The sequence below is a fragment of the Cydia splendana genome, chromosome 7 (genome assembly GCF_910591565.1).
Source record: "Cydia splendana chromosome 7, ilCydSple1.2, whole genome shotgun sequence".
Classification (NCBI taxonomy): Eukaryota; Metazoa; Arthropoda; class Insecta; order Lepidoptera; family Tortricidae; genus Cydia; species Cydia splendana.
This window is the reverse complement of record NC_085966.1, coordinates 18,314,561-18,337,647: the sequence shown is the minus strand read 5'-3', so window position 1 is coordinate 18,337,647 and position 23,087 is coordinate 18,314,561. Positions and strand designations below refer to the sequence as shown.

General features: G+C 37.1%; 1 protein-coding gene across 1 annotated transcript in view; it reads right to left on the bottom strand.

The window, feature by feature from the left end:
• Positions 1-257: 257 nt before the first annotated feature.
• LOC134792349 (mucin-2) overlaps positions 258-23,087 on the bottom strand; it is a 95,431-nt gene continuing 72,601 nt past the window's right edge. Inside the window, exons 2-7 of the mRNA XM_063763619.1 lie at positions 10,153-10,243; positions 9,447-9,624; positions 8,549-8,751; positions 7,820-8,023; positions 4,830-7,393; positions 258-2,153 (exon numbers count right to left, since the gene is read on the bottom strand). Of these exons, the coding sequence (XP_063619689.1) occupies positions 613-2,153; positions 4,830-7,393; positions 7,820-8,023; positions 8,549-8,751; positions 9,447-9,624; positions 10,153-10,243 (4,781 nt within the window). The 3' untranslated portion in view covers positions 258-612. The remainder of the gene's footprint in view (positions 2,154-4,829; positions 7,394-7,819; positions 8,024-8,548; positions 8,752-9,446; positions 9,625-10,152; positions 10,244-23,087) is intronic.

Genomic DNA, 23,087 nt, shown 5'->3' with positions numbered 1-23,087 from the left:
GGCGGATCACTTCGTTCCGAATTTTTGATGATGACTTGGATGAAGAAAAGTCCAAGACCAAGTGCGCTCCTTTTATCTATGGTTTCGCATAAGAGCAAGTAAATTGCTGTTAACAGATTAGGATCTAAGCTCGGAAAGTCATTTCACTTATTTCAATCAAACCTCTTGGAGTTTGAGTTTTCTTTAAAATGGAGTAAAGTTAGTATCTAGGTACCTATCTCTAGTCGAGAACGAAAGGGAAAAAAATAAAGCACGAGTTATTTAACACGTTTTATTAAAATTGTATCCTAATAACTTCAAAAAGTTTTAACACTACTTGAACAGTACTGGTTAAGGTACTCAATAAATACTTACAAACTAGTTTAAAACTAAGTAGTTGTAAAGTTGAACTATTTACAGTACAGTTCATAAAACATTGGCCCCTCAAGACCATATTAACAAATCTTTCGAGCTTGAATAACTTATCATCGATAAGTCACTGGTAGGCGATACAGTGGTGCCGGCACAAATGGCACTTTAAGCAAATAGACTAGAATAAAGCTTCTATCAATTTTATTGTGTAGTAAAAAAAAACTAAGCACCGCTTAAGTTTAAAATGCTTTAGTAGAAATATCATAATGCTGTTTCTAGGGTGGTGGGTGAAGTCTTTCCTCGTTCCGGAGATGATTTGCTACGAGTAGAGGTAGCCCCTGCTGTAGGACTCTTGAATGATGTAAATTTAGGTGGAGATGATTCAGGTTGGCTGCTGAAGAATTCTGCTCGCTTGGCTTGCAGCAATTCTGTCCGAGATAACCCATGTAATTTACCGAAATCGGAATCAATTGGGAACACTCCGTGGTCGGCTGGCTCGAGGAAATCGTCGGTTTCTAGAGTATTCTCATTTATGGGGATCAGGTTTCGTCTGGCCCCGAAATGCTGATTAGTGACTATGGGCACTGTTTTACACGGTACGTTGTTTGGAGAAACATCGTGCTTTTCAGCAGAACTGTTTGAGTTTTCATCTTCGTTGTTCGCTTCTGGTATTGGCGTAGAGAGAACGTCAGATCTGGGGCTAGAAAATCGCCATTGGGACTTCGGAGAGAGCAGTATTTTGGGTGAATTCTTGTGTTCTTTGATTAAGGCATTCGTTCTACCAGGTGAGGCTGGCTGAGGTTGAGTTTTTATTATTTTTCTCTGCGTGTATGTCTTAGGAGATCCGCTTAGATCGAGAATATTAATTTTGCTTCTATTGGTGGGGGGAGGTTCCAGTTCAGTTTTTTCTTTGGATAGCTTCAGCTGTTCCACTGCAGACAGTTTGTTAGATTTACTTTGAGGACTAAGAGTATTTAGTTTGACACTGTGCTGTAAGAGTAGCTTTTTGAAATCAAGTCTCGATGTTTGAGGTACGGGGCCGTATCTGTCTGCGCATGTGGTATCCTGTTTTTGCACCACATAGCCGCGACTGGGAGCCGCCATAACGTGTTGCCTCTCCGCCGGTGACCAACTGTTTCTGTTTCTCGGGTCTCCTAGATAGCCTGTCTCTGGATGACGCTGGTTACCTTTAAGGTATAATGAGGTTTCGGAATTGACTGGCGATAAACTAGTAGTAGACAACGCAGGTGATTCTGATCTTTCAGCGCCATCTCTTATATTCAGTTTCTTTTTGCTTTTATGTATAACCGCATAGAGTTCTTCGTTCGTCATTGTTGATTTAACCGGTGAGAGTAGTTTGGAAGAGAGATCGACTACGTTCTCTTTGCTGGACGGGGTAGAAGATTTGAAGGAACCTGTTGTCCGTGGATCTATGGGTGAAATTCTAATCGAGTCGTCATTGGGTTGGATGGGTTGAGAATTTCCTGGCTTTTCAGTTAAACGTGAAGAGACAGTAGCAACGTTGGGAGGATAGTTGAAAATAGTGCGTGCGTCGGTGATGGGTCGTCGAGCGCTCGGCTCTAGGGTGCTTCGCTTCGGAAGTGTCCAGAACACTGGCTCTTCCCTCACTGGTTGGTTTGCTGGATTCTCGTAATTGACTACTCCGTGTTTGCCTTGCAAATGGGCGGTTTGGTATTTGTACGTGGTGGGATTGATCGTGTTGAATTCTACTCTTTGACCCTTTTGGACTAGAGTTAGCGGCGGATTCGAGTAGGGCTTGTCAGCACTGGAATGTCGACAGTCTGGAATATAAAGAACAGATAATGAGTTGGAGATCGTTTTTCTTTACTAATGCTATATGTACCAGAAATATTAGATTATGCTAATATCTTTTAACAGGCATTAACGTAGGTAAATCACTACAATTTAGTTGATGCTTTTCTATATTTTTCTTTAAATTTACAAGTAGGTAATATATGTATAATCATAACTATCATAACAGTGGATGCGATTGAAAACTTTAACGTAATATACTAATATATAAATTGACTACATATTTATGGCACCAATCCATACCATTCCCATAAGCCTAGAGCTAGGTAATTTCTATCATAATTATTAACAGTGAAAGGCTACAACAGTGAACAACCATTACTTATGATACAGATTATGTCTTGCGTTATATGAACGTATCTAGCATGTATCTGGTATATATGTTCGTGAATACAATGATAAATTAGTAACGTGAATTTACAGAAGTGCATGGTATTTTATTCTTTATTACAATTTCATACATGGGGTTATAATATGTATAAATTACAATGTTAATGATATGGTTAATACAGATTACCGCATTTCTCCGTGTTAGCTTGTGAAAGGTGTATCTGCTAGTCGAGCTAACTCTTCATGCAGTGTAAAAATCAAAAGTCATGCCAAAAAAGCAACACAAAACTTTACCTTTGAAGAACTTCGTGTTAAATGTCACAAAGTGGAAGCTATCGCCGTCTGTGCAAGCCATGTGGGATGAGTGCAATTAGAGAGGAACTGAGCGTCGGTTCACAACCACCGAGATCCGGAGACTAGGTGAATCCGGTTGCATACCGAACGCGACGAGTCGAGCGCTGAAGGTAAACTAATATACTTTGACCTCGAGATATTGTATATTTTTTATTAGTCGGAGGTCGCAGATATACTGGTTAGCTTCAGGCGCGCGATCGAAGTCGGTCGGTAAGCGTGGCAAAACACCCTGGGTGTTAAGACAGCTTTTCGTCAGTTTTTACATTTTTATAACGCTCTTCGTTATGAAAACGGCAATTATACAAATTAGTTGTGTTACGTCTATTGCGACGGAGTCCAACCACGAATGACCTAGTTTGTTAATTAATTAGTTCCTTTTTTAATTGTTAAATGTCCCATATATGTACTTAATTAACAAAATCCAGTGACACGTATTTACAAATCAGTGCGAAAATAATGAGGTATTGGAAGACGGTTAATTGCGAAAAATCCTGTTTTAAAACTTTTTTATTTTATATCGTAAATGTTGTCAAAACAGAACTTTTAGTTCTTAAATTTAGAGCTCAGTGCTGTGCTAGTGAGTGAGGTGAGGAGCGGAGGTGAAGACAAATGAAATCAGTGCGTTAATTCACAATGACTCTATAATAAAATTAATTACAAAACACAGAAGACACACAGAATAACACACCATGCACTTACAAACGAAAAATCGTGAACTAATCATAAGCTGGGCTGGTGCGAAAAACCACCATGCATTCTTTCCGTGTCAACATTTAATAAAATATACCTAATACAGTGCTTCTTAAAAAGCTAAATATGATAAAAAGTATCTAAAACACGAATTTAGTCATCAAAAATAAAAATTCATATCACAGTATTAACAAGGCAAAATTGGAAGACGAAATTTTCAAAGGACGGAACTCATTAGGAATATAATAATCAATATAATCATTGCTTTCCACTTAACTATCTACTCTATATGGATCTACAAATTGATCTAGTTATAGTAAGTATATAATCTTGGCCACATGGTCTTATCTAAAAGCGTTTTATTTCCACAAGTACCAACAAATCAGGTAACAAATAACTATAAAATTCAATTATATATTGTAAAAACAAAACTGGGTATACTATCTACAACTACCAGATTTCAGTGCCATAATCTGATTCGGAAACTGATAAAATGCGAGCTCGATGCATTGAACTATCTACCGGTACAGTGACTTTAGTAGGAGAGAGGGGACACGACGGCGGTGAATGCAATATACAGACATCATCCGGGTCTGAGTCCAAAATAGCAGTTAAAATATCTAAAGAATGATCTCTATTGTCAGGTATGAACGCGACAGAATGCCGTTTTGGCATTGGAGTTGTAAAAGGACTTAAAGCTAATGCTGATAACTGAGATTCAAAACTATCGTTAACATATGAACTGCTATTATTAGAACATTCACAATTTTCCGAATCATTTGAAAAACTTCTATGGCTAAGTTTGGGGGATACGGAAGCTGGGTAGTTTATTTGTTCGCGTAGTAAATCTGCATTAATTTCAGCTTGAATCATTTCTAGAGAATTTTCTTTCTTTGAGTTACTGTTAAAAGTTTCAAGTTTCAGAAGCCTTTTAATGGGCATAAGAGGTGAATTGGCAAGTTTGTAACTATCACTACGTTTAACTTTATTAGTTATTGATTTATCACCGTTTGGAGTACTAACGTGATTATGTCCAGCTTCTCCATTGTTATTAATGTTATTTCTTTGCGTAAACATTTTCAACACTTCTGCTACTTTACTACCAGATTTGCCAAGTTCGTGCCTACATTTGCTATTTTGTAAAATAATAGGCGTTTGGAAATTGGGTACAAATGGAATGATATCATCATTAATTTCGGGCGACGTCCCTAATAATTTATCAGAATTATTATTAATAGAAATAATCGGGTCTTTTTTCGTTTCATTCTTACCTGCTAAATCATCTTTCGTCGGCGACAAGCTGACGCCCTCCGCATCGTGTATATTAACATACGCCCCTGGCCTAGGAATTACTTCTACTACTCGCGGAATATCTTGCGGGTTTTTAGAAATAGCCTTGGGTGGATGTTGTGTCGTCGGAGTCGTAGGTGTTTCAGTGACAGGTGTGGCGGTGATAATCGTGCTCGGTTTAGGAGCCGGTAGGGTCACAAATTCTGTTGTTACTGGTCCATCGGGAAGTGTTGGAGCTTTAATAATTACTTTTCCTAGTTGCGGTGACGTGGGTTTGCTCGCAGGTGGAGGAGGTTCGTAAGGGAAGTCAGTCTCATCACTTATTTGAACAACATCTGTCATTTCTCTCTGAACAACTGCGGTGGTGGCGTTAACTTCCTGAACGAATGGTCCCGGTTCAAAAGTAGTATGCGCTCCTTTTCTGCGTTTAAGCGTATCGGATGAGTAAATAACTTGACCTTGAGAGTCCAAAGTTACTTTAGCACCTTTCTTTTGGAATTCTTCTAAGGCAGGCGTTGGCGTTTCATGTAACCCATGTTCTAAGAAGTCTTTACTTTCACTTAAACAATTTGGCAATTCATTCAAAGAGACATACTCAGTTTCAGGTAGTTTTCCAGATAAAACTGTTTGTAAGTTCTTCCTGACCATATCAGTGCTTCCATAAATACCTTTGTTAAGGCAAACTTTTTGGTTGTTATTTTTAACATCAGCTATTGTCACATAGTCCCCAGAATCGTAGATATGATCGGACAAATTACTTTCTTTTGGCACAGGTGACTTTTTGTTTGACAGTTTAGCAGGAAGCACTCCTTTGAGCTTACACATTAAATTATTGAACGGCTTTAAATTAATTTGTGTATGAGATTTGCTAGATTTAGTCAGGTCGGTAATGTGTTTTGGCGCTTTCGGTTTTTCTTCTACAGGTAGATCTAGTTTAGGCCTACTGTTTGATTTCTTAAATGTACATTCTTTCTCTGCATCTTGCTTTTTACAAACATCAACCTCTTTATTGCTTGTTTCGCTTTCGTCATCAGAATTGGTTGGAGTAATGACACAGAGTGAAGGAATTCTGGAACTATTGATGGTAGTTTTATATCTTATTCTTTCTATTCTGTCAGTTCCTTCTAAATCTGAGGATTCTGAATAATCTTGTTCAGACAAACTATTCTTTCCGTGAGCGCTGGATACAGAGTCTTCGATTGGTGAACTAGACGTATTATGACCGGAATCAGGAGAACTGGTGCCTGTGCTTTTCTTGGCACTTTCAAGATCAGTTTCTGTATGAATTTCAGCTACGGCGGTCATTTCTCTATTATTTCCGATGTTTCTAGTTATAGTGATTGTAGTAGTTGGCACTTGGTTGATTTCAGGCGACGAATGATTATACATTGCCTTTTCCGTATAAGAACGACTAGGATTATATCTAAGGCTGCTGTATGGAGATTTTGAGAATGAAGAACTCACGGTTCTGTCTAAACTAGCATTAGCACTGTGAATGTTGTTGCTTCTGCTGCGATTTAATTTTGTTAACGAACTCTTTCTTTCTGGCACTTTCGGCCCTATAACCAATGACCTATCGCTTCCAGCAGCCATTAGCGTTGTGCAAACCGTGCCAGCAGAGCTTGTAGTAGTGCTAGTCGACCCTTTACCAAATAATTCATATTCGTTCTCAGCAGTTTGACTGCCAGTCGAGTTGGAGAGTGCGTTGCTGGTATGCATTGGCGTGCTAGGCGATAATTCTTCTTCTTTTAACGTCTTTAACCCGGAATCCATGTGGAATGAGGTGTAGTACCCTTCTGTATCACAAGAAAATTCGGAACTCGTTTCTAAATCCTCGTGTAAATCATGTATAATATCAGGAGTGAGAGTTCCTTCGCTAGTAACGCTGCCTGATCCAGAAGTGTTAAGGAATCTTCTTCTACTAATTATAGAACTCGGTGGTCCGTGATGGAAATTAAGCGAGTTATTAGATGTCGCAGCCGAAGTTGAACTTCGGGGTGGCACTGTGGTGGATGTTATTTCTGATCCTATACTGGTTCGACCAGACTCTGAGCTAGCCGACCAGTTACCGCTAGACGAATGCGGCTCATCTTTGCCTATTGCTGATCGCCTTTGTCTTCTTTGAGCTGATGTTCCCCGTAATTTAACTCCGACGTTAATGGTTGCGGTTGTTTGTGCTGCAGGAAAACCTATGCTCTTTTCAGAAGAGGAATATGAGGCACATCTTTGATGCGTTCTCCTGTCTTCATCTCCCTGGCGTTTCTTACGCATAGTTACAGGTTCTTGTACTTCTTTATCGTCTTGTCTAGTGGGCGACTTTGTATCTTTCTTGTCAACTTTCATGGAGTCCTTAAAGCTATCTCTGCTCGCACTCGGAGATCTGCCGATCATTTTCAGTCGACTTCTACCCCATTCTTTGAGAGTATTGAAGTGTCCTTTCTTAGTTACCGGGTCAATAGGACTTTTCTTAAGAAGATCGCTAGAGCGCGACCTGAAGACAGTGCTATCTTCGTTCTCTTCAGAAGCCGCGGCATTTGATGTATCGCTACGATAAAACAAACCAAGCAAAGCATTAGTCACACGCATAAGGCAACCTATAGTTGTAATACACAAAGAACGCTTCTTAGTCTTGTAACATCGGCGCTCTTCAAAGATTTCATTAATCGTGAAGCTTATATGAACAATTAGTGTTCAAGTGCACAATTAATTGGTTGTCCTCGTTTAGTAGGAAACAAAGACAACCAATGTTACAGTATACACAGAAGCACAAAATATTATCAAAGATTTGTTAAAAGTGCCGTAAATTGAACAAGAACGTCATTGAAGCCGACACAGTACTGTGCTCAGCGGTTGTTAATGGACGCTTTAATAGATTACATTATCGAGGATGTAAAGGGGTGATTATTACTATGGATTTATGTGATGGATAATGTAATTTATTAGTCGGTGTAGGTGCAGTCTAGAAGCTTACCCAGCTATAGCCTCTCTAAGCTCTTTCTGATCAGTGCCGGATATGGTGTTGCGTCTTTTACCGCGGGGTTTCCTCGTGCGTGTGCGGCGCTTCACCGTGTCCGTCTCGCCGGGCACCGACTCCAGGTGCAGCGACTTACGCGAGCTGCACATTCGGTCGAAGAACTTGCCCGACGTGTCGATCGCGACCATTTCCGGGGGGAATCTGTCAAACGTATAAGTCACTTATTATGTACAGCCACCCGCAATAGTATGTTACACACCAAAGGCCGCAAAAATATCTGACACGATCTTATTTGTAGCGCCATAAGAGCGTGTGACATATTTTTGCGGCCTTCGAAGAGTTACATATTATTGCAGGTGACTGTACAGTCAACAAAGCCGTAGCTTAGCACACCTGCTGCACACACTGTGCTGACTGTGCCTACATTAAAAGCTGAATTTTAGTAGGCTAAGGTGTTTTAAGCAAACAATTGGTATTTGTCTTTCAGGTCAGTAATTACCCTCATTTACATCGAATCAATCATAAGAAACTAGAATGATGTGCAGTTACAATTAACCTTATTGGTGTTTTTATTAGTTATTAGTAAACGATAGGTATTATTAACCTCACTTATATTAAAATAGCGTCTAATAAAAATAGCGGAATCGAAACTTCTGAATTCCGCCATGATTGACATGAGATGAGATCTTTTTTCTGTCTTGCCTGGTTTATCCAATCTATACTCACTTGGAAGCGATGACCCTCAGCTGTTCCTCAGGGCTGGGCAACCTGTGGTCGATGGGCTCGTCGTCACCCGAGCCACATTCGGACAGTTCATCAGGAGTTAATGTCACGGAGCTCTGAATGCGCATTGAAGCGTCCGGCAGCGCTGTCACGTCGCCGATAGCCTCTTTTGATGTCCATTTCCGAAGGTGCTCTACCACTGACGGCTGAAATGTTTTTGTTGAGGCTTTTAAGTGTTTGCGTATTAAATAATGCTGCTGATTTAGGCATTTAAATTGCATTGTTAGTAACTACATAATTTTTATATTGTAATAAGCCAAAAGAAAATGAAACATAATTTAGAAATTCAATCCGCTAGCGACGTTCTAAGCAGACAGTAGTGTCGCATTAGTTTTTATCTCGGCTTATCATATTTAATTAAGTAGATGATAAAGCGTAAGTGCCCAAAAATGAGTTAGAGCTAAGTGAAGCACTTAAAACGGAAAGGTACCTAAACTAAAGCTAAAACAATTGTCGTCTAAAACTAGTTTCGACGTATTTTTCGCCGTACTGAAATTGTTAGCATTTTGTTTTACCAATGTTCCAAACTTTCAGGAACAAAAACGAAAAACTAGAACCGACACCTGTAAATGATCCAAATGTTAAAAATTGTCGGTAACTAAACTTTATTAATTAGTAATTACTAGCGACCCGCCCCGGCTTGGCACGGGTTAACAAATTACAAATTATACACCTAAACCTTCCTCAAGAATCACTCTATTGATAAGTGAAAACCGCATGAAAATCCGTTCAGTAGTTTTTGAGTTTATCGCGAACAAACACACAAACAGACAGACGCGGCGGCGGCGCGGGGGACTTTTTTTATAAGGTGTAGTGATAGTGATTTCGTAGAAATACTTACAACATGCGTCTCAATCTCCACATCGACTTTCTGATAGATCCTCCGTCTCTTTGAACTAAGCACGGGCGTGCAGAGGAGGTAGGGGGAATGTTGGGAGTCCTTCCTCAGCTGGTCGAGGATGGAGGCCGAGAGCCGGTCCGTGGTCGCCTTCTCGTACAGGTTGCGCAAGCTGGTGGGTCTGAAATGTGAAAGCGTGGAGATTTGTACGGTTGACGGGTTACGATTGGGAAATGGATATGAGAATACAAGTAAACAAAAAAAAATACTTAGCTGTAAAGAAGTGTAAAACATTAACAACCCTATTAAGTGTAAGATTTAGAGAATGATAATCGAGCTATTAATAGTTCATCATAATCTAAAGAAATCTGAAATAACCGTTCTAAAAAATGCCTAACATAATGTTCATTATAAAACAAAAGTTCTTTTAGAATAACACTATTATTATATTGTCCGGAAGGTACGTACTGTTGCTGCTGCTTACTGTCATGTTCATTTCACTCTCAAAATATGTTTTTTATACTCTGATGTATTCATGCTCATAAACAAAATGGAATGGAAAAATTGCGATTCATCAAAAATGCAGTCAAACGAGACTCGCTGCGGTCTTGCCAGTCTTGCCACATCCCTTGACGGATTTCCCAAAAATATGCAGTGCGGGTAAAAAATGGTATCTTTTCTCACAGGTACTTAATAATGCAAATTTTACCTTGTATCAGGTGTGAACAATTCCTTTTTGAGGGGCTGGCTCGCCGTGTAGTGAACTTTGCGCAGCGCAAAGTTTGACAGGCTTCCCTCCGCTGTAACAACGAAAAAATATAACTAAATAAGCAACTGAAACGATATTTCATGCGAACTGAGTTTCTTTTGAACACAACGCTTGTAACCCAAATAAAGTTTGCTTTCAAATACAAATACATAACAAAAGTACAATATTGTTTCCGTGTCTTTCTTTTAGACATTCGCAATTGCGTTAGATAGGTAAGTATTTACGTTTAAGTAAACGGGTTATCTTTTGAAAAATGTAGTCGAATCTAAACAGCAGAATTGTCTTGGTAATAAATATGGTTTTAACAAAGTTTTCATATAGGTATGTAAATCTTTAACTAAGATATACTCGTTTATAATCAGACATTGTTCGAAGATAAAGGAAATAGGGATTATTAGTTACAAGTTTAAATGGCAGGGTGTAATAAAGGTGAAATTGACTAATCACCTACCATTATTTAGCCCACAGGTTGTCGGGATTTATGTTTCCTACTACGGTAGATCATTTTACATCCTCTGCTTCGGTAACTGTTAAATACTTTCTCTACTTGCATAAAATTGGTTTTTAATAAGTGGTTGGAACCAATTAGTACGTCCAATAAAATTTATAAGAATGATCTGTATGCCACTTTTAGACGATCAACAACGGAGTAGTATCGTGAAGTATTTTAATAAGACTTTCTATATTGTGAGCCCGATACTAAAGAAATAAGGTGCTACGAGTATAAACGTAATTGGCGCCATTTTAACACATATTATTAATCAATAATCGGGATCTATAGAGTGATATAACACTTATTTAGTAAGGAACTGTAGTGATCAATCAAGTGTGCAATCAACTACGAAATAGTTCCTACGTGCGTTGTATGTGTGATGTAATAGCAAATTACACTAATACGATATACAAATGGGAACAGGTTTTAGATCTAAGTCACAGATAAATATATTATAAAGTAAGAAAGCACCAATGTTCTAGTCTAGCTAGAAGAGTTAAGTTTCAAGGCAACTGGTTGTGGGTTATAATTATAATCGGCTTGAAAGATACAATAATAATTAGACCTAGTAATAATGTTCATGAAAACGTAAATGCAGGTAAAATTAACCATATCGTTAGTTAGGTTTTATAACTAAATGAGATTTCTGTATTTAACTGCACATTCATTTAATGAAGACCTTCATTTTACGACTGATGCCATTTATGAAATTAAATATCACAGGTTCACAGGGTATACAACGTTGCATACATAATACTGGGTAGAAATATAACCTACACGGTAGGAATGTGACGAAGGCGGTCTAAGCCTGCTGATAAGCGAAGTAAAACGTGCTTAGAGTCATAGCAATAAAAGATTTTACAGCAGAGTTGTAAATCAAGCCCAGTAAGCTGTAATAGTCATTTAAGTGTAGGATTAAAAAGCTTCTGCAGCTTACTAGCATAAAAACACTCATAAGCCGTGTTGAAAAGGATGCAATTTAATAACTATTGAAATTATTCATATGTTTTTACAACCAAGCGACTAATTAACCTCAATGTTGAGTAGTAATCGTTTAATATTGAACTTAATAGCTATGAAATGAGAAATACCTACCAAAGTAAATAAGTTCTTGTTAATATGACTTTTGTTCGGTACGTTCGAAAATTAACAAGGGCATAAGGTACCAAGCAAGGTGCGCCTATCTAATGCAATCAACCCATGGAACGATCTTGATGCTCTTTGCAAATGAACTTATATAAATGTTAAGTGTTAAGCATTAGGAAATCTTGCATATTCGCTTTCGCTTTATACAATTCATAGTCAAATGCCAGTTGTGAAATAAGTGTGTTTTGTATTCTAAATACATATATTCAATCAGTGTAATTGGATTCTCGAAATTAACCGATTAAATTGAGTCAATCCAAAACGTCGGAATCCGAACCCCCGAGCCTCTCGAGCCCTTTTGTTCTAATTCAATAGAAGTCCCAGACATCGTTCATCTATTTTCGACGTATTATAGGACTGTATTGGTACTAGCATCGCATACGGCCAGTGCAATAATACGCATTCCGCACTTGGCATAAATTTCCGTTGGCGTTGATATAAGCTGGTCGTTGGACCGTACACAGTGGGATGCTGGATGAAGATAAAGCATATTTAGGAACAGGGCAGCATAGTTTTTGAATACAGCACTACATTGTAAAAATCGTATAGCAAAAATCCTATTTTCTATAAGAGTTAGAAGGTCGGATAGCAGTAGCTTTTCGTAAAACTCCGGGCTACAGTCACGGAAGCATTAAGTTCTTCTTCAAAATCCTAACACATTCGAGAGGATGCGCTCTGTTTTATGATACAGTTTTCCTTTCTTTCCTTTTTTCTGCAGAACTTTTAATTTTCATTCCTGCGTGCACAGCAAACAATATATAGGATAAAGAGTATAAAGACGTTTAAATCTTCACAGGTCCACAGTCAATTGAATTTCGCCCTATAATGGTTGCAAATGGAATTCCTCTGTGAATGGCGCGCTAAAGGGTACTGCCCTCAGGAAACTAGTTCCAAATAAAACAGATAGCGATATTGAATAGAGCTCGGAGCCGCACCGCACAAGTGCAGCCATTGTGGGTCGGCCTTGGCTCCTGGGACCGCAGGAGCTACGTGGGTGGCGACGCCGACCCTTACCATGGATAACAGTAGCCACTGTAGCCAGTGACTGACTTCGTAGCACGTTTACAAGAGGTACTTCTTATATATCGGTCACCAATGTAAATCAATATACGTGATCATGGCAATCGAATTATTGAGAGGTCAGATAGTTGTCGATCCTGTGAAAATGATCTATTTTGGTACCAACTCCCTGGATTTAGACACTTTGCTGAGAATCTCGGCCATCTTAAAATGCAAAATGAAAAATGCTAATTACCTACAACTACGTACTGGCATGCATTTTGTACCTAATGTTGAAATTATAGATAACATTGAAAACTGACTGAAGATTCTTTATGTTGCCATCAGTTTGTAACGTAATCAGAACGTAATATAGCTCAAAAATAATTTCTGTTCCTCTCAAAAGAAAAATATAAATACGAGCAAGAACGAACATTATTAATGTTGTATTGGATTGCAATCAAAACACTCTAAGTGTGATACAAATGCATTCACGTTATCACCCACGAATTGAACAGAACATAAAAGGCTAATAGCATAAATTCACCTCCATTAAATTAAAGCACTGCATATTTTAAAATGTTATGAGTATTGTCGAGCTTATATTATTTCTGTGTACAGAGTTTGAACTCATAGTTGGTCGAGATTTTTGTTCCATAAGCGTTGTTCGGGTAATCCATTGCCTACGGGAGGCAGGCCTATGGGTCACGACTTTGAAAAGGCCTCGCAAGGCCGCTGCATGGTATGTGCGCATGCAATTGTGTGCAATTTGTACTGGAACAAGTTCTTGCTTGGGGGCTATTCATAAATTACGTCATTCAAATTAGGGGGGGGGGGTCTGGACATCGGATGACGGTAGCATGAAGTAGGAGGAAATGGGGTCATTTGATGCATGATTTTTGGATGATTATGGGGGGGGGGGGGGGTCCAAAATCGTCAAAAATCGATGACGTAATTTATGGACAGCCCCTTGGCTTATCCCTCTAGGATATACACATTACGATTCTTCTTATTTCTCTAAGTAGTTATATGGAACAGAAAATTGTAGTTTTATGGTTTTTGCGGGAACTTAAAACACAGTTAATTAAGTCCTTCACTTTGCAGAAAACCTGAAGTGAATAAAACACTTTCCTTCTTCAATAAGAGATAAAGAGTCGGCGAACTCTGAGAAGTAATTCGCACGCAATCGACCGTAACAATTTATGGCTTGGGAACTTGCGAAAAGATTCCTAGCCCACCAAACGAGGTTACTTGATCCACTGCTGCGTAGAAGGAAGGGATTTATAGATCGTCAGCGTTTTAGCTTCAGATTTTGCTTTCTATTATGATTCATTGAGGATAAATCCGATGGTTTCTTTTTCTTAGATTATGTTGGTCATGATAATATGGGACATAAGCAAGTAAGCCGAAGATAAGGAAAACAGTATTTCATTAGTAGTGAATAAATCTTCATCCCAATCTTACTGGATTATGTGCTTGCCTAAAGATGGCTTCCCGTTACTCATTCATTGATCAGTTAAGAAAATAGTGTGATGGGATTGAGTTATTTGATATTGATGAATTATGTATATTTGTTACTGTTTCTAAAACAGTAAGACTATCAACCTCAGATAGATACACGAGGTGTCAGCCTGTCTATGATTGCTCATACATACATAGGGTACACCTAAAGACGCTGCTAGCTCTGATCGTCATTTTATATGATATTAACCTCTGTGGAAACTTTGTTTTTAAATTCTCATAGGTATTTATCTTGTAACTGCACTTTATCCATTTAACACCTTAAATTGCGACAAAGTAAATGTTCAACGACTTTCGCAACCGGACCCTACTTACTTTGAACTTGAAGGCGAATTTAAGTGCAAACTTTTTAAAACCACAGTGGTGTATGCGATATCGGATTAAGTCTTAATCTGGCAGGCTTCTTGCGGGGCATTAAATTTTCATGGTGCCAAGGATAGCTTTTTCTTACATTACCATGAAGCCTGTCTGTACGGGATCCAATTACTTGGCTTAGTGAATTGAAGTATGTAGCCGAGCTGGGGATGTATTAGCATTTTGATGAACACTCTGGGAGCGGAGCGTTGGACTAAGTTTATATCACTATTGTTATTAGGATTTCCATAACACTAACAGAGTGTAAATATTAAACTTTGGATAATATTGAATATTGCATGCGTATGCGTGCTCTCTTTGACAGTCGTATCGAGACCGAGGAAGCACGTTTATGTTAAATAATGGAAATTTAGAAGTATTATGTAAATTAAATTAAATCCGCGATTTTATCCATACAGCTTTCGTGCAATGTTATGAGAACGCTAGCTTGTTGTGATGCTTAAAAGCGGTAATAATAAAGGGAATGTAATTGTATTAGTTATGTATTAGTTATTTATAAGCATCAGGTGTTGATGTGAATATCAGTATTTTATCATTATTTAAAATTCTGATAATACACGGAGCCATCGCAAATTTATAGACCATTAAATCTAAGAACGGGGTAGGTTCTCATATTTTAATTCCAAGATAAATAATCATTAATGCTTATTTGCTCAGTTTATTGTTTTTTTTGTCGACTTTACAATACAACGCCGCAAGACCGCATACTTTATACCCATTCAAGGTATTTGGCATCAGAAAATGTAATGAATGTGAATGTACACATGAGTCATTTAATGTAACTCCATCTATTTCGGGATCGTCTGAGAATCACAACAAATGCCGGCAGCCTCGGCTCATTTGTCGCTGCGTAAATCTTTGCCTTTCAATCAGTTGACGTCTCGAAGGTATTTGCTGAAAATGTCCTGCTGGGAATGCAGACAGCAGGTGCAGTCAGTTAAAAGCGATCCAACAAGGCATTGTTACGAAGCCTTTCGAACAATGTAATTTGTTATGTTAAAGTTCGTTCGACCTTACTTTTGGTGTGCTTTATTGACTTTTAATGCAGTTTTCAAAATGTTTAAAAGCTTTTATTTCACTGCAACGTTTGTATTAGCTTTGGCACCTAGTGACGGTTTTCCGTCGCCATTTTAAAATGTACTTTTCAGAAACTTGCAGGAGAGAGATGACAATCAAATGCTACTAGTCAAAATGATAAGCTAATACCATGTCGGAGCTGAAGTTTACCACATGAAGTCTGCAATAAATTAATGAAACCCGAATTGCGATTGCAGCTTTGGCTCGTACTGATTACATAAGCGAATTACATAGAATTTTAAATAAGCTGACATTTTTGATACACATTGTAATAGTGCTATTTTATTTAAACCCTCTGAGGCGTTGAAATAAGTACCTCGATGAGTTAACTGAAGAAAGTCGACGACTTCATAAGTTCGCGCTAAGAAAAGCTGTATCGCAAGACGTAAACAGATGCTTTGCATGATGCAGTAACAATCCCTCATAAATATTGTTTTCGCTCGCCGTCGATTCAGCGACAAATAATAAGGCATCCACTTGTTTTGCAAGGAAAGGCTTCATGAATTGCTGATATCAGCTCTATTCTAAGTACAAGTACTTCCTTTGAAGTACGGAGATTGTATAAATTTTCAGAAAGTTGTGTAGGTACTTTCTTTACTCTCCTTAAGGGTTTGACTAGAAGTTTGGGGCAAGTGGCTGCTTAAGATCAGTTTTGTCGTCTTAGTACTGATCCGTATGGTACTGACTGTACTATAATGGGTGTGTCTTTTGATCCAAGATTTTGACTTAGTTTTGAGTTAGGTTTGGCCCTTGATCTATTAAGTAGGTGTATTAGTTAAAATTTTATAACATGCAGTAATAACTAACGTGTTTTATACATATCTGGGACTTCGGTAATTTCGGTATTCGCGTTAATTCAAAATCAAGCACATAAATCTCTCTTATCGTACGCGTAATATTTTGGATGAGAAGTAGCTTGCACGTGAGTAATTATGCTGCCAAAATTATTAAATTAAGCCAATTATACACCGGAGGGTACAATGATTTATTTTCGAAGTTGCCCGTAAATGGCGTATTAAATTGTGACGTTCCACGGGAAAAGGTACCTTATGAGGGTTTCTAGTTTCGGAGATATGAAATGTTTTGTAAAGAGGTGAAAAAATGCTCAATTTTTTTTTATTGTGTGATCTGAAACCTTAATGCGTAACGTTTGTTTACCTGTTTTTATTTTTGTTATAAGTTAGTTATAAGCCTAGTAATGTCGTCTCAGAGTTTAGTAGAAAAGGTACCTTATGGAAAAAAGATTAAAAATTCCCAAAAAAACTAGTCAATACGGGAAAAGAAGTTTGGTAGAGAACTGTATTAGCATTCTGCAAAACTAATTTGATAATTTCAGTTCTGGTTGGGGCGCCTCGCAAATATTATAACCGTACATAGACCGACATCACAAATCCAAGTAGCCTGCTATTATACCAAAGCTACTCTCATCAAGTCTTTCTTAACTAGAATAATCTTCATTTCGTTTGGTCGCATGCAGTAAATCAGCCATTGGTTGGTGCTGAAAAATGCCAATATCCGACGCATTACCTTATGGAATATCTGAGGTCATTGAACCTCAATGCCGCTTATCTTCAATAGCAACCGAAATATATTATTGATAGGAAATAGACGATTTATACCATCTTAACCCCAAAATATTATTAGTTTATCCTAACTGTTCCATCATCATCATGCCTCATCATGTAACTTAATCACAAGGTACCTTTTCATTACATACAAATTATTGGTCTTTTTTAAGATTATTATGACGAAGAACTAATTAAATTTGGGGCAGTTTAATGTAAATTAATATTTTCTATTCATAAAAGATAAACTGTAATATGATTGATATTTTGTAGTAATGTATTATTAGATTTATTTCCATAAGGTACCTTTTCGTAAATGTATGGAGCAAATACTGTTATTGTTATGTAAGTTTAAAGTGGCATAAGGGGTTTAATATAGTATTTAGTTGCGGTTTTAGGATTTATTTCATTTGAATGACAGAATTTCTTTCATATGTGCTCAGAAAAATTGATTGTGTGTCACATTAAAAGTAAAAATATTCAATTTTGTGATTTTATATGAAAAAGTCAGAAAATACATTTTCACCTCTAAATCGGTATTGTTTTTTGCTTAAACTGTCTGTCAGTGTCGTTTTCTAATAGATAAAATTTAAATCTTGAGAGCGCATTGCAATCAATCGTGAAAATTAAATAAAACTTTATTTTCAAGAGATTGGTTAGTATACACATAAATCAGTCGATATCAAAAGTTTCTATTGGCATTACAGAACAAGTCGCAATATTTTTTTAATCTCAGATATATAAGGTATTATTATTTGTAGTCAACTATGTAACTTACTTCAGGAACATAGTTTTTTAGGCGGCTAAACTTAAAACTTCTCTATCGTAAAGTTGCTCATTTCACAACATTATTTTCAAAAAATCATATCTCTGTAACTACGCAACCTAGAAGGTTGATCTTTTGTGTTATTGATAGCTTATTTATTGTAGATTACTGGGGTATACATAACTCCATACCCGCCATAAGGTACCTTTGACCGTGGGACGTCACAATTGTTTACCATAAATGTTTATTTCGTGTGCCTAATAGACCTATTCTGACAAAGACGTATCCTTGTTTGGCAAACAAAATGTAAATTAGGGCAAAAAATTATGCGAATGTCTCCGACTATGGTGGGGACGGTGATATTTCTTCCAATGGACGTAAACCTAAAAGTTGAAGGCATGTAGCGGCCTATTATTATTATGACCGAAGGCGAAGGGTCGAGGGTTGAGAGGATGAATATGGCTGGTCACATGTGACTGTCATACGGCAGGCATCGGCCGACAATGTGGACCTTTTAGTTAAGTACCGCAACTCCCATTTCGCTCAATAGGGGCTCTGTTATTGGGAAAATGGCCGCTAAATTTTCAATAGAAACGTATTTATGAGACTAATTAAAACTTTTGTCATAACGTTGAGGAAAGCAGTCGTTTGGAATAATTAATACGTTATCGTTTCCAAAACTTGTAAATGACACCATATTTAGTTTACAATAAGCTTATTTATCTTCGGTGTTGCGGCTAATGTTTTAATTGTAGCATCTTAAACAACAGTTCAAAAATGCATTAGGTCAAATAATTTTCGGTCAACTAGAGAATCCCAAAACAACTATATTTTACAACTTGTAACCTGAGTCGTACCAGCACAAAGTTACTCTAACAAACATCACGAAGTGTCGAAATAATCTCGGCAGTGTTTGTTAAATAAGTAGGAATTACTAGCAGGCAATAAAACAGACACTTTTATTGTCGGGAAGATTTACACCAGGACACTATCGACACGTCTGGGACGTTAAATCAGGACACAAGTGTTCTTTCAGAATGGCCTCTTACAAGCTAATGCGAATCGCGGAATGGGAGTTCTTAAGGTGACAAATCTTTGAGATATCTTCAGAAGATCATTTTAAAGAAGTAGGTAGATTAGGATAATAATTATGATCTGGGTTCAGACGTTACAGATTTATTATACAAACCCCAGATTAGATTTTACTCGTACATACCTTACATAGTTTTACAATTTCGAAGAACGTAAAATTTCAGGTTATTTCGATGAATTCTAACAAAACACTCAACAACTATGTAAAAAATCAGATGAAATACCTACGCCAAAAACACACTAAAGGATAAAACGTGTCGTGTAGCGTGTAAACTATTCATAAAGTACTTGGTTAAAGTTAGCAAAAGACATTCAAGACTGTGGCCAGTCTGAACACGTACTGGCTATAAGCGTTGTTCATGTAATTTATTATTTAAACGTTAGGGGACCCACTTGAGTTCCAAAATAGTGAATACGTAGTAACTGTAACACATGAATGTTTATTTACAAAGCACGTAGTCTGGCGTGAGCCCAAGTTTCCACGCAATTTAAAAAAAGTTTCATCGGCTTTACAGTGTTGTGTCGGTTGATCGTGCTTTTTAGAATTGCACGCCAGAAATGGATATTGGTGGAGTATACGCTCCATACTTTTCGTGATACCCGAGGGTAATGACTCTGAAAATTTTCGGATTACGTTTTTATTTTTATAGACATGTTTGGTGGAGGTGTATGAGTTGTGGAGCTTAACGATTGACCTGGGGCGACCTTTCATTTTTTTTGGCAGTAAAAATGGGGGAACGGAATCAAATTCCATGGTAGACTAAATAAGTTTGGCTGTTCAAACTTAAATATAGTTTTAGAAAGATACAGGGCTGCAGGCATGGTTTTCCTTTAACATTTTTAAAGGATTTTTGATGAAATTATTCCCATCGGCTGAAAAATAATAATTCAAACAGTAATTAGGATAACATAATATTATAACCATTTCATTTAATATCGACTTTTTTAATGTGGACCACTAATATTTTTTATTATACATTCTAGTTTAAGTAATTATTACAGAGTACGAAGTGTGAGCAAACCTCATAGGCTGCGCACGCGGCGACGGCAAAGGGATATTTTATCATGCTAGGGTGACATTTCAATCGCTAGCCGAGCACAAGAAAATCTTGGGTACTGGCACTACTGGCGAACTAACTTGAATGTGTCCTTCGAATACGCGTCTTGAATGTCAGGGTCTCAGTACACTGGTTATAAATCACTTGTACGCTTTAGTGTGCATTGGGATTACACAGATAATATGCAGAAGTATAAGCCTGGGAGCGGCCTTCAGGGCTGCGATGTATACTGACCACATTTTATACTGATCTATTATGATTGGTTCATAGAACATCATGTGAGTTAAGCGACTTTGTATACTTATTTATCGTATGGAATTACAGTTACTGGATTCAAATTAAATATTAATCTAGAGATTGAGGTTTGCACTTTGTACTTAATTAAGTAGACAGATATTTCAGCTCTTCTGGTCCATAAATATTAGTTCCAGGGTGTTATGTGTTATACGGTCAAATAATTAACAAAAAGTTACTTGTGTTAATGTGGTGTAGTCGATTAAACAAGATCGTACTCTCTTCTTCTCCGTCGCATTACTCTTGGCAGAGCAGTCGTGGTCACTTTGAACGACGAACGATTCTACGCCAGTTCTTCCTGGCAGATGCTTCTCTGGCACATGTGTTAAGTGGGGTGTTGGTAAGGGCTTTTATCTGATCCGTCCAACGCATTGGGGAACGTCCTCTTGACCTACAGCCATTGACCCGTCCCTGGACAACAAGTCTTTCGGTCAAATAATTAACAAAAAGTTACTTCTGTTAACGTGGTGTAGTCGATTAAACAAGATCGTACTATGTAGGTACTTATATATTGAAAGTGTCTGATTTTCCTTAGGTACATGCCCTAATTACATTTATACAATGTAACTTGGAGCGAGTGTAAGTTTACGCGTTTTCATAGAGCCTTTTAGTGTCGTAAGACGTTACGTCACGCTGAAAGCGTCATATGAACTGAACATAAACCACAGGCTCTTAACCTTACAAACCTAATATCTAGGTACCGCCTATGAAAATATTAATATGTATATGTAATTTAAATTTGTTCCAGATGATGGAACTTTGCGACTTGTTTGTAGTTATTATGTAGTGTTGTTGTGTTAAGTTAAATAAGCAAACTTTGTCAATACCCGCCGTACCTATATCCCAAAGGAAATTTCTAGTCATAAGGAAAACGGATGAAGAATTTATAAGTAGGGTATCTAACTATAGATAATTCACCTGTAAAATATGCGGGTGTGCAACAATAGTTTCATTCCCATCAATATTTAGATGTATTTACGAGGTATAGAAATATAAGCAGAAATCAATATTCTATTGATCATCCATCAATAAACATCTCACGCACCTACATTAACATCGATAAAATTTATTTCAAAATCTATGAAAGGTTGTACGGTGTAGGTTACATACAAGTGTGTATCATAAATTTAAAATGTTAGGTTAGGTTTCAGACCAAACACGACTTACGACGACGCAAGTTATGAATTTATAGATGACACAGAGTCACTAGACGGGTAATTCCCATAAATCTTAGAGTAGGTATAACTTACTTAAGATAATATTTCAACGGCATGAACCTCAATATCTTGATAGCAGACACCTTGACTAAACAGATATTATACGATTAGTAGTCACTACTAAAATATCAGTTTTATATCTAAAAATGTGAAATAAAAACAATAAAATGGAATGTAATCCATGAGATTATAGAGATATGTGATAGAAGAACCTACCTGTTCCGTAACATCGGGGTACTTTGTCCCAAAATCATGATACTTTTTACTTTTCGTTTGAGCACTTCAATTTTAATCGCATTATGACTCTTTTGTAGGCATAGGTATTTAATTGTGGATATAATCAACTCATGCACATACGTAAAACTTAATAAATCAACCTCTAAATATTTTTAAATTTTTCGCAAAGTTTGAGCCAAAGTTGCACTTAGAAGCGCGTTTCATTGGCCCTCGATTTTTCATTGAGTACAACGTAACGGTTTGCAATAAAAGCGCAAAGAAAGCTGTTTAGATTTATTATACAATACACATGTATATCAAAGAAGGACATAGTAGTAAGATTCATTTGTTTTCATTACACTAAAAAAGTTCAAACTAATCAACACAAAGTAATAAATCTATTTAAACATGGCTTTTTTAATAAAAACTTTGCCAAAACAATCAGACAAACCTTCTAAACTTAACCATTATAATCATTAGAAATAGTTAACATGTGTAACTATAATTATCATATGAAAAAATAGTTTTCCTATATAATTATTTTACTAGGTAGCACCTAGTTAACAGTCGACTGTAACTAATCATTCTTAAAAATTCAATCAATCAATCAATCAATCAATCGTTTATTGATAACAAGCGTTACACGTCATTTAACATTTTCTGTTTGGCACACTTTACATTCCAATAAAGATTACAATTATAAATATAAATATGTCGTCATTCATTTAGAAATTAAATTACATTAAACTAAATTTAGATTATTAGGTATCATTAAATTATAAAATATAAAAATTAATAATGTCACAGGCATTTGGAATATTACGTTAGTCTATTCGATTTATAAATTCATCTACTGAGTAAAAAGCTTTCTCTATTAAGTACTCCTTGAGCTTGGTTATAAATATGGTGTCAGACATTTCAACTAGTTTTAAGTCATTGGGCAATCGGTTGTAGATTTCGGGACCTATATACCACACACATTGCTCTGATTTTTTCAGTCTGTGTCTATTTGGGAGAATATTATATCCATGACGATATGGATAATCATTATATAAG